The 16,338-nt window shown below is 47.8% G+C and overlaps 1 protein-coding gene across 2 annotated transcripts in view; it reads left to right on the top strand.

Annotated features, from left to right (window-relative positions):
• Positions 1 to 16,338, top strand: part of AUP1 (AUP1 lipid droplet regulating VLDL assembly factor) — a 34,795-nt gene that overhangs the window by 4,274 nt on the left and 14,183 nt on the right. For both annotated transcript variants that reach the window (XM_077280481.1, XM_077280482.1), the window contains exon 3: positions 16,137 to 16,274. In XM_077280481.1, coding sequence (XP_077136596.1) covers positions 16,137 to 16,274 — 138 coding nt within the window. The remainder of the gene's footprint in view (positions 1 to 16,136; positions 16,275 to 16,338) is intronic.

Below are 16,338 nucleotides of genomic sequence, written 5' to 3' on the forward strand. Positions count from 1 at the left end.
AAAGAGACTCAGAACTTTATTAAAATTCCTATTCGTCCTAGCGTACGCTGGGAACCTTGTAAAGTGACGATGAAAGTATTACATGGCTGCCCACGAGGTTAGCTTCCATTTGTCTACACATGGGGTAGCTGTGTGACCCGGTTAAAGGGCCACTGTCACCCCCTCCAGCCACCTTGTGCAGCAGTAATGCTGCATTCTAACAAGGTGGCTCTTTTAGTTTTAGGTGTATGTATTACCAAAATAAAGGGTTTTATATTTTCGCCAAAATACCTTTCTTTAGCCAGGGAGGCAGGTCCTCACCCCTCTGCTTGTAACGCCACACTGCCGTCACTCAAATGTTCAGGGGTGCCAGGCACCGCCCCCTCAGCGCTGTTTACCCATGAAATCCGGCGCCTGCGCTGTGTATCGCTGTTTGGTGCAGGCGCAGCGAGCTCTGGCCGTCTGACGTCACAGCCAGGCTTGCAGACTGCAGGGGGGTGAGGACCTGCCTCCCTGGCTAAAGAAAGGTATTTTGGCGAAAATATAAAACCCTTTATTTTGGTAATACATGCACCTGAAACTAAAAGAGCCACCTTGTTAGACTGCAGCATTACTGCTGCACAAGGTGGCTGGAGGGGGTGACAGTGGCCCTTTAGCCCCTTCGTGCCATGCACCGTACTAGTACGGCGCTGCCGGCACTGCATTAGTGCCAGCCGCAGTACTAGTACGGCGCATCGATCACCGCGGTCTCACGCTGAGCGCCGCGGTGATCGGGTGCGGGTGTCAGCTGTATATGACAGCTGACACCCCGCAGCAATGCCCACGATCGGCGCTGTCGCCGATTGCAGGCATTTAACCCCTCTGATGCCGCTGTCAATAGTGACAGCGGCATAGAGGGGGATCGCGCAGGGACGGAGGCTCCCTGCGCTCTCCCACCGGAGCAGCGCGATGAAATCGCGCTGCTCCGGTGACCTGGAAGGAGTCCCTGGATCCCCTGCTTGCCAGCGTCTGCTGAGAATTCCTCATAGCAGGCGCCGGCAAGCCCCTGCAATGTGCCTGTCACATCGGTGATCAGACAGAGTGCTGTGCACACTGTCTGATCAACGATCTGTGATGTCCCCCCCTGGGACAAAGTAAAAAAGTAAAAAAAAAAATTTTCCACATGTGTAAAAAAAAATAAATAAATAAATTCCTAAATAAAGAAGAAAAAAAAAAAAAATATTCCCATAAATACATTTCTTTATCTAAATAAAAAAAAACCACACAATAAAAGTACACATATTTAGTATTGCCGCGTCCGTAACGACCCCACCTATAAAACTATATCACTAGTTAACCCCTTCAGTGAACACCGTAAAAAAAAACGAGGCAAAAAACAACGCTTTATTCTCATACCGCCAAACAAAAAGTGGAATAACACGCGATCAAAAAGACGGATATAAATAACCATGGTACCGCTGAAAACGTCATCTTGTCCCGCAAAAAAAAAGCCGCCATACATCGTCATCAGCAGAAAAATAAAAAAGTTATAGTCCTCATAATAAAGCGATGCAAAAACAATTATTTTTTTTATATAAAATAGTTTTTATTGTGTAAAAGCGCCAAAACATAAAAAAATTACATAAATGAGGTATCGCTGTAATCGTACTGACCTGAAGAATAAAACTGCTTTATCAATTTTATCACACGTGGAACGGTATAAACGCCCCCCCTAAAAGAATTTCAGGAATTGCTGGTTTTTGTTCATTCCGCCTCCCAAAAATCGGAATAAAAACCGATCAAAAAATGTCATGTACCCGAAAATGGTACCAATAAAAACGTCAACTCGTCCCGCAAAAAACAAGACCTCACATGACTCTGTGGACCAAAATATGGAAAAATTATAGCTCTCAAAATGTGGTGATAAAAAAAAGCGTCTTTTAGTGTGTGATGGCTGCCAGTCATAAAAATCCGCCCAAAAACCGCTATATAAGTAAATCAAATCCCCCTTCATCACCCCTTAGTTAGAAAAAATAATAAAATTTTAAAAAATATATTTATTTCCATTTTCCCGTTAGGCTACTTTCACACTAGCGTCGGTACGGGGCCGTCGCGCTGCGTCGGCCCGACATACCGACGCATACTGTGCAAGCGCCGCACAACGGGGGCAACGGATGCTGTTTTTCCACGCATCCACTGCCCAATTGTGAGGAGCGGGGAGGTGGGGGCGGAGTTCCAGCCGCGCATGCGCGGTCGGAAATGGTGGACCGTCGGCACAAAAAAAGTTACATGTAACGCTTTTTGCTGCCGGCGGTCCGCCAAAACACGACGCAACCGTCGCACGACGCTTGCGACGTGTGTCAATACGTCGCTAATGTTAGTCTATGGGGAAAAAAACGCATCCTGCAGATGACTTTGCAGGATGCGTTTTTTCGCCAAAACGACGCATTGCGATGTATGCAAAAAAAACGCTAGTGTGAAAGTAGCGCTAGGGTTAGGACTAGGGTTAGGGTTGGGGTTAGGGTTGGGGTTTCAGTTAGAATTGGGGAGTTTTCACTGTTTAGGCACATCAGGGGCTCTCCAAACGCGACATGGCGTCCGATCTCAATGCGTTTGCGTTAAAAACGCATGCGTTTTTATAGAAAAAAACCAGAAGACACACTGAAAAGTCACCCACCACCATCAAGGTGATAAAGGGATCCAAACCCTAACCCTACCCCTAAACTCATCCCTAACCGTTTAACCCCTTCACCCCCGGAGCTTTTTCCGTTTTTCCATTTTCGTTTTTCGCTACCCTCCTTCCCAGAGCCATAACTTTTTTATTTTTCCGTCAATTTGGCCATGTGAGGGCTTATTTTTTGCGGGACGAGTTGTACTTTTGAACGACATCATTGGTTTTAGCATGTCGTGTACTAGAAAACGGGAAAAAAATTCCAAGTGCAGTGAAATTGCAAAAAAAGTGCAATCCCACACTTGTTTTTTGCTTGCCTATTTTGCTAGGTTCACTAAATGCTAAAACTGACCTGCCATTATGATTCTCCAGGTCACTACGAGTTTATAGACACCTAACATGACTAGGTTATTTTTCACCTAAGTGGTGAAAAAAAATTCCAAACTTTGCAAAAAACAAAACAAAACAAAATTGCGCCATTTTCCGATACTCGTAGCGTCTCCATTTTTCGTGATCTGGGGTCAGGTGAGGGCTTATTTTTTGCGTGCCGAGCTGGCGTTTTTAATGATAGCATTTTGGTGTAGATACGTTCTTTTGATCGCCCGTTATTGCATTTTAATGCAATGTCGTGGCGACCAAAAAAACGTAAATCTGGCGTTTCGAATTTTTTTCTCATTACGCCATTTAGCGATCAGGTTAATGCTTTTTTTTTATTGATAGATCGGGCGATTCTGAACGCGGCGATACCAAATATGTGTAGGTTGGGTTTTTTTTTTATTGATTTATTTTGATTGGGGCGAAAGGGGGGTGATTTAAACTTTTATATTTTTTTTATTTTTTTCACATTTTTAAAAACTTTTTTTTTTTACTTTTGCCATGCTTCAATAGCCTCCATGGGAGGCTAGAAGCAGGCACAACGCGATCGGCTCTGCTATGCAGCAGTGATCATAAGATCGCTGCTACACAGCAGATTTGCAGGTGTGCTGTGAGCGCCGACCACAGGGGGGCGCTCACAGCCACCGGCAATCAGTAACCATAGAGGTCTCAAGGACCTCTATGGTTACCTTCCTGACACATCGCCGACCCCCGATCATGTGACGGGGGTCGGCGATGCGCTCATATCCGGCCGCACGGCCGGATGCGGTAGTTAAATGCCGCTGTCTGCGCTTGACAGCGGCATTTAACTAGTTAATAGCGGCGGGTGATCGCGATTTCACCCGCCGCTATTGCGCGCACATGTCAGCTGTAAAAAACAGCTGACATGTCGCGACTTTGATGTGCGCTCACCGCCGGAGCGCACATCAAAGCGGGGGTCCCGACATGTGACGTACTATACCGTCACATGTCGGGAAGGGGTTAATGAACATTTTCTGACAGTCATAGTGCCACGTATTTCAGTGCCACGTATTTCAGTGCCACGTATTTCAGGTTAGGGGTAGGGTTAGGGTTTTTTCTTGTTTTCTTGTGTTTTTCTATAAAAACGCATGTGTTTTACCGCGTTTACATGCGTTTTTTCACACATGCGTTTTTTTAAAAAACGCATGCAGATAAAAACGCAAGTGTGAAACCAGCCTTACCCTTGGGAAAATAAAAACATGGGGGCTAAAATATAATTTTCGTGTAAAAAAAAAAAGATTTTTTATTTTCACGGCTCTGCGTGATAAACTGTAGTGAAACACTTGTTGGTTCAAAGTTCTCACAACACATCTAGATAAGTTCCGTGGGGGGTCTAGTTTCCAATATGGGGTCATTTGTGGGGGGTTTCTACTGTTTAGGCACATCAGGGGCTCTGCAAATGCAACATGACACCTGCAGACCAATTCATCTAAGTCTGCATTTCAAACGGCGCTCCTTCCCTTCCAAGCTCTGCCGTGCGCCCAAACAGTGGTTCCCCCCCATATATGGGGTATCAGCGTACTCAGGACAAATTGGACAACAACATTTGTTGTCCAATTTCTCCTGTTACCCTTGGGAAAATAAAAATGTGGGGGCTAAAACATCATTTTGTGGAAAGAAAAAATGATTTTTTAATTTTCACAGCGCTACATTCTAAACTTTAGTGAAACAACTGGGGGTTAAAAGTGCTCACCACACATCTAAATAAGTTCCTTAGGGGGTCTTCTTTCCAAAATGGTGTCACTTGTGGGGGTTTCCACTGTTTAGGCACATCAGGGGCTCTCCAAACACGACATGGGTTCCGATCTCAATTCCAGCCAATTTTGCATTGAAAAGTCAAATGGCGCTCCTTCCCTTCCGAGCTCTGCTATGCGCCCAAACAGTGGTTTATCCCCATATATGAAGTATCAGCGTACTCAGGACAAATTGCACAACAACTTTTGGGGTCCAATTTATCCTGTTACCCTTGGGAAAATAAAAAATTTGGGGCAAAAAGATAATTTTTTGTGAAAATTAATATTAATTTTTTTTACGGCTCTACATTATAAACTTCTGTGAAGCACTTGGAGGTTCAAAGTGCTGACCACACATCTAGATTAGTTCCTTAGAGGGTCTACTTTCCAAAATGGTGTCACTTGTGGGGGTTTCCACTGTTTAGGCACATCAGGGGCTCTCCAAACACGACATGGGTTCCGATCTCAATTCCAGCCAATTTTGCATTGAAAAGTCAAATGGCGCTCCTTCCCTTCCGAGCTCTGCCATGTGCCCAATCAATGGTTTACCCCAACATGTGGGGTATCGGCATACTCAGGACAAATTGTACAACGACTTTTTTAGTCCAATTTCTCCTGTTACCCTTGGTAAAATAAAACAAATTGGATCTGAAGTAAAAATTTTGTGAAAAAAAAGTTAAATGTTCAATTTTTTTTAAACATTCCAAAAATTCCTGTGAAGCACCTGAAGGGTTAATAAACTTTTTGAATGTGGTTTTGAGTACCTTGAGGGGTGCAGTTTTTAGAATGGTGTCACTTTTGGACATTTTCTGTCATATAGACCCCTCAAAGTCACTTCAAGTGTGAGGTGGTCCGTAAAAAAAATGGTTTTGCAAATTTTGTTGCAAAAATGAGAAATCGCTGGTCAACTTTTAACCCTTATAACTCCCTAACAAAAAAAAAATTATGTTTCCAAAATTGTGCTGATGTAAAGCAGACATGTGGGAAATGTTGTTTATTAACTATATTATGTGATATAACTCTCTAATTTAAGGGCATAAAAACTAAAAGATTGAAAATTGCTAAATTTTCATAATTTTCGACAAATTTCTGTTTTTTTCACAAATAAATGCAAGTCATATCGAAGAAGTTTTACCACTATCATAAAGTACAATATGTCACGAGAAAACAATCTCAGAATCACCAGGATCCGTTGAAGAGTTTCAGAGTTGTGACCTCATAAAGTGACAGTGGTCAGAATTGTAAAAATTGGCCGTGTCACTTAGGTGAAAACAGGCTGCGGGGTGAAGGGGTTAAGTAGTAATCCATTTCTGCTAGGTGCTGAGCTTAGAAAAACATTGTGCGTGTCGCTCTACCCTGGCACATCCCAAATATGTAACTTTCACACCTATCTCACTACCTGGGGTAGAATTATTCCATCTTGAATAACTCTGATTCACAATGAAGCACACGGTTCAGACAAAGGAAGGTTTCTGCTCACTCCCACATTCTTGAGGGGGGGTGAAGGAATCCCACACTGGACTTTCACATTACTGCTGTATTGTCAGCAGGGAGAAGGAGCTGTGAGGGGGGTCAGAAAGCCCACAGCGTGTGTCTGTACACAGACCTAATGGATGTAGCAGAGCTCAGTGTGCGTGATAGTATCGAATCAAACACATATTCCTGACAGAGGGGAAGAAGAAAAGGGGGGATCGGATGTAAAGGGGGAGGAGGATACAGGGGGGTCAGATGTATATGGGGATTGGATGTTTATGGGGAGGAGGATATGGGGGATTGGATGCACAGGAGGAGGAGGATATGGGGGGATCGGATGTACAGGGGGAAGAGGATACAGGGGGGTCAGATGTATATGGGGATTGGATGTTTATGGGGAGGAGGATATGGGGGATTGGATGCACGGGGGGAAGATATGAGGGATTGGATGCACAGAGGGAGGATGATACGGGGAGATCGGAGGCACAGGGGTAGGAGGATATGGGGGATTGGCTGTATGTGGGGAGGAGGATATGGAGGGATTGGATGCACAGAGGGAGGAGGATACGGGGATTGGATGTATATAACCTGTCATACCTGTCCAACTGCACATTTAGCGTTTCCCACTCCCACACCACCTCCTCATCCCGCCCTCTCTCTGTTGGAGTCCCTCAAGGATCTGTCCTAGGGCCCCTGCTTTTTATTCAGTCGTCATGACAGCACTAATGAGAGAGGGGATCCGCCCTTCAGGGACAGGAAACCTACAGAGATAAAAGGGCGGCACCTCTCTCCCGCATCAGTTGGTTTCCTGTCCCTGACAGGGGACCCTACAGATGTACCTTTAAGAAGAAGGTGAAGAAAGAAGATTCTGTCCCAGATCCGACTCACCGAGGCGGGAGGTCCCCTTCCACGGTGTTGGTCGCGATGCTGGAAGTGCCACACCACAGAGGGCTGTGGGGGTAGGCAGCAGCATGGCAGGAGCAGCCTTCAGGGGGAGTGCTGTCTCGACCGGTGTCCCATCGCCGCAGGTACGGGTGAGTATTGTGTGGGAGGCCCTTCTTCCGACCGTCGATAGATTAGGTGCTCCCTCTTAGGGTAGTTCCTCCTGGCAGGCATATTGCGGTGCCTCTACTACCGGCGCTTGTGTTGCGGTAGCGTTCCCCTCTGGGGGCGGCTGCGGCCGGTGGCGTTGGCGTTCTAGTTAGCACGAGCGCTGCGTTCGTCGTCCTGGAAGCAGCGCACCGGAAGGGACACGCGAGAAGGGGCGGGGCTTTGATCGGCAGCATGCGATGACGTTTGGCGCATGCGCAGTGCGTCGCACCGGCAAAAAACATGGCGGCGCCCGTTCGGTCTTCCCTGGCGCAGTGCGCATGGCGGTTTTTTCGTTTGGAAGTATGGGCAGTGCTTCCTGGCTAATAGTGTGAGTACCATTGGCGGGGGTCTCGTGGGAGGGGCCTCCCACATACTATCTTGTACCAGGCAGTTCACCAGGATTGGCCTGCTGACCCCCAGCTGGGGGAGGTACCTTTGGGGGCCGGCTACTTAATGATTCTGTGATGGCTTCCTCATGCTTCACATCCATTCATACAATGGAGTCTCAGGAGCAGGATCCGTTGCCTTGTGAGCAACAGTGTCAACCCCTGGAGAAGCCCCATGCAGCGAACACCCAGCGACGTTCTAGTGGCAGTAGTCGTCCTGGAGGTAGAGCTGATCAATCTTCTAAAGCCGGAAAGTCCTCAAGCCGTATGGATGTTGCTTCGGTGGAGAGGGTCCCCCCGCAATCTTCGGTACCACTCAGACACTGTAGGGGTAAGTGATCATCGTGAAAGTTCACTTAGTGATTTGTGTCTCCCCTTATTTTCCCTTTTTTTGAATCAGGAAAAAAAACGGTCCTCTAAGTCTAAGCACAAGGAGTGTACGGAATGTGGCATTCCTCTCCCGGATGATTACTTTAAAAAACTATGTGGTCCGTGTATCCAGTGTTTAATAGCGGAGGAGAGGAAATTAGAAGCTCAAGATCCCAGTCTCATAGTAAGGGGTCTAAAAGAATAGAGCCGGGATCCCCAAGTTCACGTGAGGACAGTGACTTAGGAGATCTGAAGTCAGAAGCTTCTCAAACATCAGTATCATCCTCGGACACTGAGTACGGGCATTCTTGTTTTTCATTTGACCGGATAGACCGCCTTGTAAAGGCAGTAAATAACACAATTGGAATTGAGCAAACGCCGACAGAAAAGTCCATGCAAGACGTGATGTTCAAAGGGTTGGACCGTAAATCCCGCCGATGCTTTCCGGTGGTAGAGAAAGTTAGCTCCCTAATTTCCAGAGAATGGAAAAAAACGGAAAGGAAAGGTTCTCTTCCTCCATCCTTTAAACGGAAGTATCCATTCGAAGAATCCGCATCAGCGACGTGGGATAAAGCCCCGAAACTTGATGCAGCCGTAGCTAAGACTTCCAAGCAATCCTCTCTGCCATTTGAGGATCTGGGAACTTTAAAGGACCCACTTGACAGGAGGGCTGATGTGTTTCTCAAGGGAGCTTGGGAGACTTCAGCAGGGGCTCTCAGACCGTCAATCGCAGCCACCTGTACAGCACGCTCTTTGATGGTATGGTTGGATAGCCTGGAAGATCAGCTGAAAAACAAAACCCCGAGAGACGAAATGTTATCCTCCCTCTCTATGATTCAGGGGGCTGCGGCTTATCTGGCCGATGCTTCAGCGGACTCTGTCAAGTTGGCAGCCAGGTCGGCCGCACTTTCTAATTCAGCCCGTAGAGCAATCTGGCTGAAATGTTGGCAAGGGGACATGCAGGCCAGATCCAAATTATGCAGCATTCCGTGCGAAGGGGCGCACTTATTCGGTCCGATTCTAGATGAATTGTTAGAAAAAGCGGGGGGTAGTAAGAAACGCTTTCCCTACCTCGGTAGACCCACTTACAGACGAGGTACTAACAGAAGGTGGTTTGACCGAACAAGATCGAATAGAGAAAAGCCCAGATATGATGCCAATAAAAAGAGAGGTAGAGGCTACATGTTTAATTCCTTTCGAGACAACAGGAAGCCACAATGACTGGCGGACCGGGTAGGGGGCAGGCTTCTAGCCTTCTATCCGGCTTGGCGTAATATTTCTAATAGCCCGTGGGTCCTGAACATTGTTGAAGTTGGGCTAAAGTTTGACTTTCAGATCACTCCTATCGATAGATTTCTAGTAACTCCGGTGCGTTCTTCTCCTGCAGAACAGCTGGCGTTAGAAACTGAGGTCCAGGAACTCCAACAGAAAGGCGTTTTGGTGGAGGTTCCTGAAGTACAAAGAGGTAAAGGATTCTATTCTCCCCTCTTTTTGATTAAAAAGCCAGATAATACTTTTCGCACCGTTATAAACCTTAAGGGCCTAAACAGGTTTTTGTGGATCCCATCATTTAAAATGGAGTCGGTCAAATCCGCAATAAAGTTATTGTTTGACAGGTGTTTTATGGTCGTCTTAGATCTTAAAGACGCATATTATCATGTCCCCATACACGTAGAACACCAGCGCTATTTAAGAGTTGCAGTCCTCTTAGGGGAATCGGTTAAACACTTCCAATACAGAGCACTCCCCTTTGGCGTTGCAGTGGCCCCTCGGGTGTTCACGAAGATAATGGTAGAGGTCATGGCACATCTCCATGAGCAGAATATTCTCATAGTTCCATATCTGGATGACCTATTAATAATAGGAAACTCTCAATCACACTGCACGTCCCAACTTCACAAAGTAATTACAGCCTTGCAAAGGTTGGGTTGGATAATTAATTTTAAAAAATCATCGTTACAGCCTCTAGAGGTTCAAGAATTCCTGGGTCTCATATTAGACTCAAGGTTACAGGAATGCCGTCTACCTGATGTTAAGTTAGAAAAAATCCAACGACAGATACTAAAAGTGATTGACAATCCATTGGTAACATTGAGGGGAGCGATGTCACTGTTAGGCTCACTCACGTCGTGTATCCCGGCGGTGCTTTGGGCCCAGTACCACACCAGAGTCCTACAGTGGGAGGTTTTGTACAACACTCGTCTGTTAGAGGGTCACTTGGATAGTTCCTTTTCCTTGTCTAATTCCACTATTCAGTCTTTACGTTGGTGGTTACACACCCCAAACCTACGTAATGGTGTTCCCTGGATAAACCATATATCGCGTGTAGTGACCACAGATGCTAGTCCCAAAGGATGGGGGGCACATATGGGTGATATGTGGGTCCAGGGGGTTTGGTCACGTTCCGAACAGAATTTGTCATCTAACCTTAAAGAGTTATTGGCTGTAGAACGAGCTCTGAGCCATTTCCTTATGTCCTTACAGGGCCATCACGTCAGGCTATTCTCAGACAATCAGATAGCCGAAAATCATCTACTGTCGCTCACATCACTGCATATAAGAGGGAAATACAACGTCATGGCCGACTTTCTAAGTCGCAGGAAGCTCGGGCAAGGAGATTGGGTTCTCAATCAGGCCATCTTCGATCAAATCACCCGTCGTTGGGGGTGTCCACAGATAGACCTCTTCGCCAACAAAGAAAACAATAAGTGTCGCCGGTTTTGTTCCCTAAACCCCAGAGACAATCCGGATGCGGTGGATACCCTCCTAATTCCATGGCACTTCAATATAGCTTACGCCTTTCCCCCATTGAACTTGATCCCGGTTGTTCTCAGGAAGATTCGGGAGGACAGAGCTCATGTAATCCTGATAGCGCCGTTCTGGCCCAGGAGGCCGTGGTTTCCTTGGCTGAGAAAAATGTCCATTTCTCAACCGTGGATTCTCCCAGAACTCCCAGACCTCCTCTCACAGGGTCCAATCTTCCATCCACGAGTGGCCAGTTTACATCTGACGGCGTGGGATTTGAAGGGTCATTGCTAAAGAAAAAGGGGTTTTCAGATGGACTTATTATTACCCTATTAAAAAGTAGAAAAGATTCCACGACAAATATTTATGTTAGAATTTGGAGAAAATTCCTGTCGGTTTCAGGATCAGTTTTGAGTCAGAAAGCTAATATTCCAAAAATCTTGGAGTTCCTGCAGAGAGGTCTAGAGATGGGGCTAGCTACAAGCACCCTTAGAGTCCAAGTTTCAGCCTTAGGCGCATTGTATAATTGTGGATTAGCTAAAAACTATTGGATTGCTCGTTTTATTAAAGCGGTGGCTAGATCAAGACCCATCGTTAAGAAAAGACTAGCCCCGTGGGACTTAAACCTGGTCCTCTCAGCGTTAACGGAACCCCCCTTTGAGCCTTTAGAATCTGCTTCTATAAAGATCCTGTCCGTAAAAACAGCTCTCTTGGTTGCTCTTACGTCGGCTAGGAGAGTTAGTGATTTACAGGCCCTCTCTAAACTGACTCCATATATGCAGATTAGAGAAGATAGGGTAGTATTAAGAACTGATCCCCTCTATCTTCCGAAGGTAGCGTCAAAGTTCCACAGACTTCAGGAGATAAATCTCCCCACTTTTTGTCCTAATCCTAAAAACCAAAAGGAACTCAAACTCCATACGTTGGATGTCAAAAGATGCCTTCTTAAATATATTTCTTTAACAGACCCCTGGAAAAAAGATAATTCCTTGTTTATTTCCTATCAGGGAGTCAGGAAAGGGTTTAGGGTGTCCAAAAACACCTTAGGTAGATGGATTAGGGAGGCGATTTCTTTGGCTTATTCAGCAGGTGGCCTAGAAGTCCCGGAAGGCGTAAGAGCTCATTCCACTCGTGCCATGGCGACTTCCTGGGCAGAGAGATCGGAGGTGTCGATTGAGGACATATGTAAGGCGGCCACATGGTCATCTCCATCTACTTTCTTTAATCATTATAGATTAGATCTTGGTGGCTCCAACGATCTCACATTTGGTAGAAGGGTGCTGGAAGCAGTAGTCCCTCCCTAATGCTCATTCTCTGTAATTCTCTCGTTAGTGCTGTCATGACGACTGAATAAATACTCAAGCTACTTACCAGGTAGCGGTGTTTTTCAGGAGTCCATGACAGCACTCCTATATTCCCTCCCTTTCTACTAGTATGGGTTTCACCACGATAAGTATATTCTCATGTAGGTTAATTTTCTACAAAATTTAGTCACAAGGTGAAATGTGTTAGATATTTATGTGTTACTAATCAATGGAGGTCCTCTCATGCTCTGTAATCCAACTGATGCGGGAGAGAGGTGCCGCCCTTTTATCTCTGTAGGTTTCCTGTCCCTGAAGGGCGGATCCCCTCTCTCGTTAGTGCTGTCATGGACTCCTGAAAAACACCGCTACCTGGTAAGTAGCTTGAGTATTTTCCATCTATACCCTTGGCCTAGGACAACTCCTAAAGTCCCATGGCTTCCAGTACCACCTGTATGCAGATGACACTCAGATCTACCTCTCTGGCCCAGATGTCACCTCTCTGCTGTCCAGAATCCCGAAGTGTCTGTCAGCCATATCCTCCTTCTTCACCTCTCGCTTCCTAAAACTCAATGTAGACAAAACCGAACTCATCATCTTTCCCCCATCTCACGTATCCCCCCTACCTGATCTATCTATTATGTTAAACGGCATCATGCTCTCTGACCTGAAATCCGCTGCCTCGGGGTAACTCTCGACTCTGCCTTGTCCAAACTCTTGCCACCTTTTGTCGCCTCCAACTCAAAAATATTACCAGAATCCGTCCCTTCCTCAGCCCACAGTCTACTAAAACTCGTGTGCATGCCCTCATCATCTCCCGCCTCGACTACTGCAACACCCTCCTCTGTGGCCTCCCCGCTGACTCTCTTGCACCACTCCAGTCTGTCCTCAACGCTGCTGCTCGCCTAATCCACCTCTCTCCTCACTGCTCCCCTGCTTCACCCCTCTGCAAATCCCTCCACTGGCTCCCAATCCCCCAACGAATCCAGTTCAAACTACTAACACTGATCTACAAAGCCGTCCACAACCTGTCCCCTCCCTATATCTCTGACCTAATCTCTCAATATCTTCCCTCACGTAATCTCCGATCCTCCCAAGACCTCCTACTCTCCTCCACACTTATTCGTTCCTCACACAACCACCTCCAAGATTTCTCCCAAAAATCCCCCATCCTCTGGAATTCCACGCCTCAACACATCCGATTATCCACCACCCTCGGATCCTTCAGGCGGAACCTGAAAACCCATCTCTTCAGGAAAGGCTACAGCCTGCAATAACCATTCTACCGCCTCACCATCGCCAGAGCAGCCACCTCCCCACCCGAGCTGCCACCTCACCAACCACCCGAGCTGCCGCCTCACCAACCACCCGAGCTGCCGCCTCACCAACCGCCCGAGCTGCCGCCTCACCAACCGCCCGAGCTGCCGCACCTCCGACCACCCGAGCTGCCGCACCTCCGACCTCCTGTCTCTTCCCCACTATCCCATAGAATGTAAGTCTGCAAGGACAGGGTCCTCTCCCCTCTGTACCAGTGTGTTACTGTAAACTTGATTACTGTAAATTATATTTATAACCCTGTATGTAACCCCTTTCTCATGTACAGCACCACGGAATTAATGGTGCTATATAAATAATAATAATATAAGGAGGAGGAGGATACAGTGGGATCGGATGTATATGGGCAGGATATGGGAGGATTGGATGTACAGGAGGAGGATATGGGGGATCTAATGTATATGGGGAGGAGGATATGGGGGGGATAGGATGTTTATGGGGGATTGGATGCACGGGGAGGAGGATACCGGGGATCGGATGTATATTGGGAGGAGGATACTGGGGATCGGATGCACAGGGGGAGGGGGATATGGGGGATTGGATGTATATGGGGAGGAGGATATGGGGGGATTGGATGCACGGGGAGGAGGATACGGGGGGGTCGGATGTATATGGGGAGGAGGATATGGGGGGATTGGATGTACAGGGGGTCAGATGTATATGGGGGATCGGATGTTTATGGGGAGGAGGATATGAGGGATTGGATGCACGGGGGGAAGATATGAGGGATTGGATGCACAGAGGGAGGATGATACGGGGGGATCGGATGCACAGGGGTAGGAGGATATGGGGGATTGGCTGTATGTGGGGAGGAGGATATGGAGGGATTGGATGCACAGAGGGAGGAGGATACGGGGATCGGATGTATATAACCTGTCATACCTTTCCGATTGCACATTTAGCGTTTCCCACTCCCACACCACCTCCTCATCCCGCCCTCTCTCTGTTGGAGTCCCTCAAGGCTCTGTCCTAGGACCCCTACTTTTTTCCATCTATACCCTTGGCCTAGGACAACTCATAAAGTCCCATGGCTTCCAGTACCAACTGTATGCAGATGACACTCAGATCTACCTCTCTGGCCCAGATGTCACCTCCCTGCTGTCCAGAATCCCGAAGTGTCTGTCAGCCATATCCTCCTTCTTCACCTCTCGCTTCCTAAAACTCAATGTAGACAAAACCGAACTCATCATCTTTCCCCCATCTCACGTATCCCCTTACCTGACCTATCTATTATGGTAAACGGCATCACGCTCTCTCCCGCACCTGGAATCCGCTGCCTCGGGGTAACTCTCGACTCTGCCCAGTCCTTCAAACCGCACGTCCAAACTCTTGCCACCCCCTGTCGCCTCCAACTCAAAAATATTGCCAGAATCCGTCCCTTCCTCAGCCCACAATCTACCAAAACTCTTGTGCATGCCCTCATCATCTCCCGCCTCGAGTACTGCAACACCTTCCTCTGTGGCCTCCCCGCTAACTCTCTTGCACCACTCCAGTCTGTCCTCAACTCTGCTGCCCAGCTAATCCACCTCTCTCCACGCTACTCCCCTGCTTCTCCCCTCTTCAAATCCCTCCACTGGCTCCCAATCCCCCAACGAATCCAGTTCAAACTACTAACACTGATCTACAAAGCCATCCACAACCTGTCCCCTCCCTATATCTCTGAACTAATCTCCCACTATCTTCCCTCACGTAATCTTCGTTCATCTCAAGACCTCCTACTCTCCTCCACACTTATTCTGTCCTCACACAACCACCTCCAAGACTTCTCCCGAATATCCCCCATCCTCTGGAATTCTACGCCTCAACACGTCCGATTATCCACCACCCTCGGATCCTTCAGATGGAACCTGAAAACCCATCTCTTCAGGAAAGCCTACAGCCTGCAATAACCATGCTACCGCCTCACCAACCACCAGAGCTGCCGCCTCACCATCGCCAGAGCAGCCACCTCACCACCGCCCGAGCTGCTGCACCTCCGACCTTGTCTCTTCCCCACTATCCCATAGAATGTAAGTCCGCAAGGACAGGGTCCCCTCTCCCCTCTGTACCAGTCTGTCACTGTAAACCTGTTTACTGTAAATGATATCTATAACCCTGTATGTAACCCCTTCTCATGTACAGCACCATGGGATTAATGGTGCTATATAAATAATAATAATATAAGGAGGAGGAGGATACAGTGGGATCGGATGTATATGGGGAGGAGGATATGGGGGGATTGGATGCACGGGGAGGAGGATATGGGGGATTGGATGCATGGGGAGGAGGATACGGGGCGGTCGGATGTATATGGGGAGGAGGATTCGGGGGATTGGATGCACGGGGAGGAGGATTCGGGGGATTGGATGTATATTGGGAGGAGGATATGGGGGATTGGATGCACAGGGGGAGGAAGATACAGGTGGGATCGGATGTATACGGGGAGGAGGATACAGGGGGATCGGATGTATAGGGGGACGAGGTTTCGGGGGGCTCGGATGCACAGGGGAGGAGGATACGGGGGATCGGATGTATATAGGGAGGAGGATACGGGAGGATTGAATGCACCGGGTGAGGAGGATATGGAGAGATTAGATGCCTAGGGGAGGAGGATAGGGGGGATCGGATGTATATGGGGGGATCGAATGTTGGAGGGGTCACCTGCTGCTCCCGGCTGAGGTGTTCTGCTCCCCTGCAGGTTCCCCGTTGATCTGCTGTCCCGAGGTCTGCTCCTCCTGTACGCTCCACTCGGCCTCTGCCTCTTCTGCCTTCGTCTCTTCATTGGTGCTCATGTGTTCCTGGTGAGCTGCGTCCTGCCCGACTGCGCCATCCGGAGGTACAGTACTCGGTCTGCGGGGTCCTCGTCTCTCAGCCCGGGGTCTCCCCTCATGTGCTGTGTT

Source organism: Ranitomeya variabilis, chromosome 1, assembly GCF_051348905.1.
Source record: "Ranitomeya variabilis isolate aRanVar5 chromosome 1, aRanVar5.hap1, whole genome shotgun sequence".
NCBI classification, from domain to species: domain Eukaryota; kingdom Metazoa; phylum Chordata; class Amphibia; order Anura; family Dendrobatidae; genus Ranitomeya; species Ranitomeya variabilis.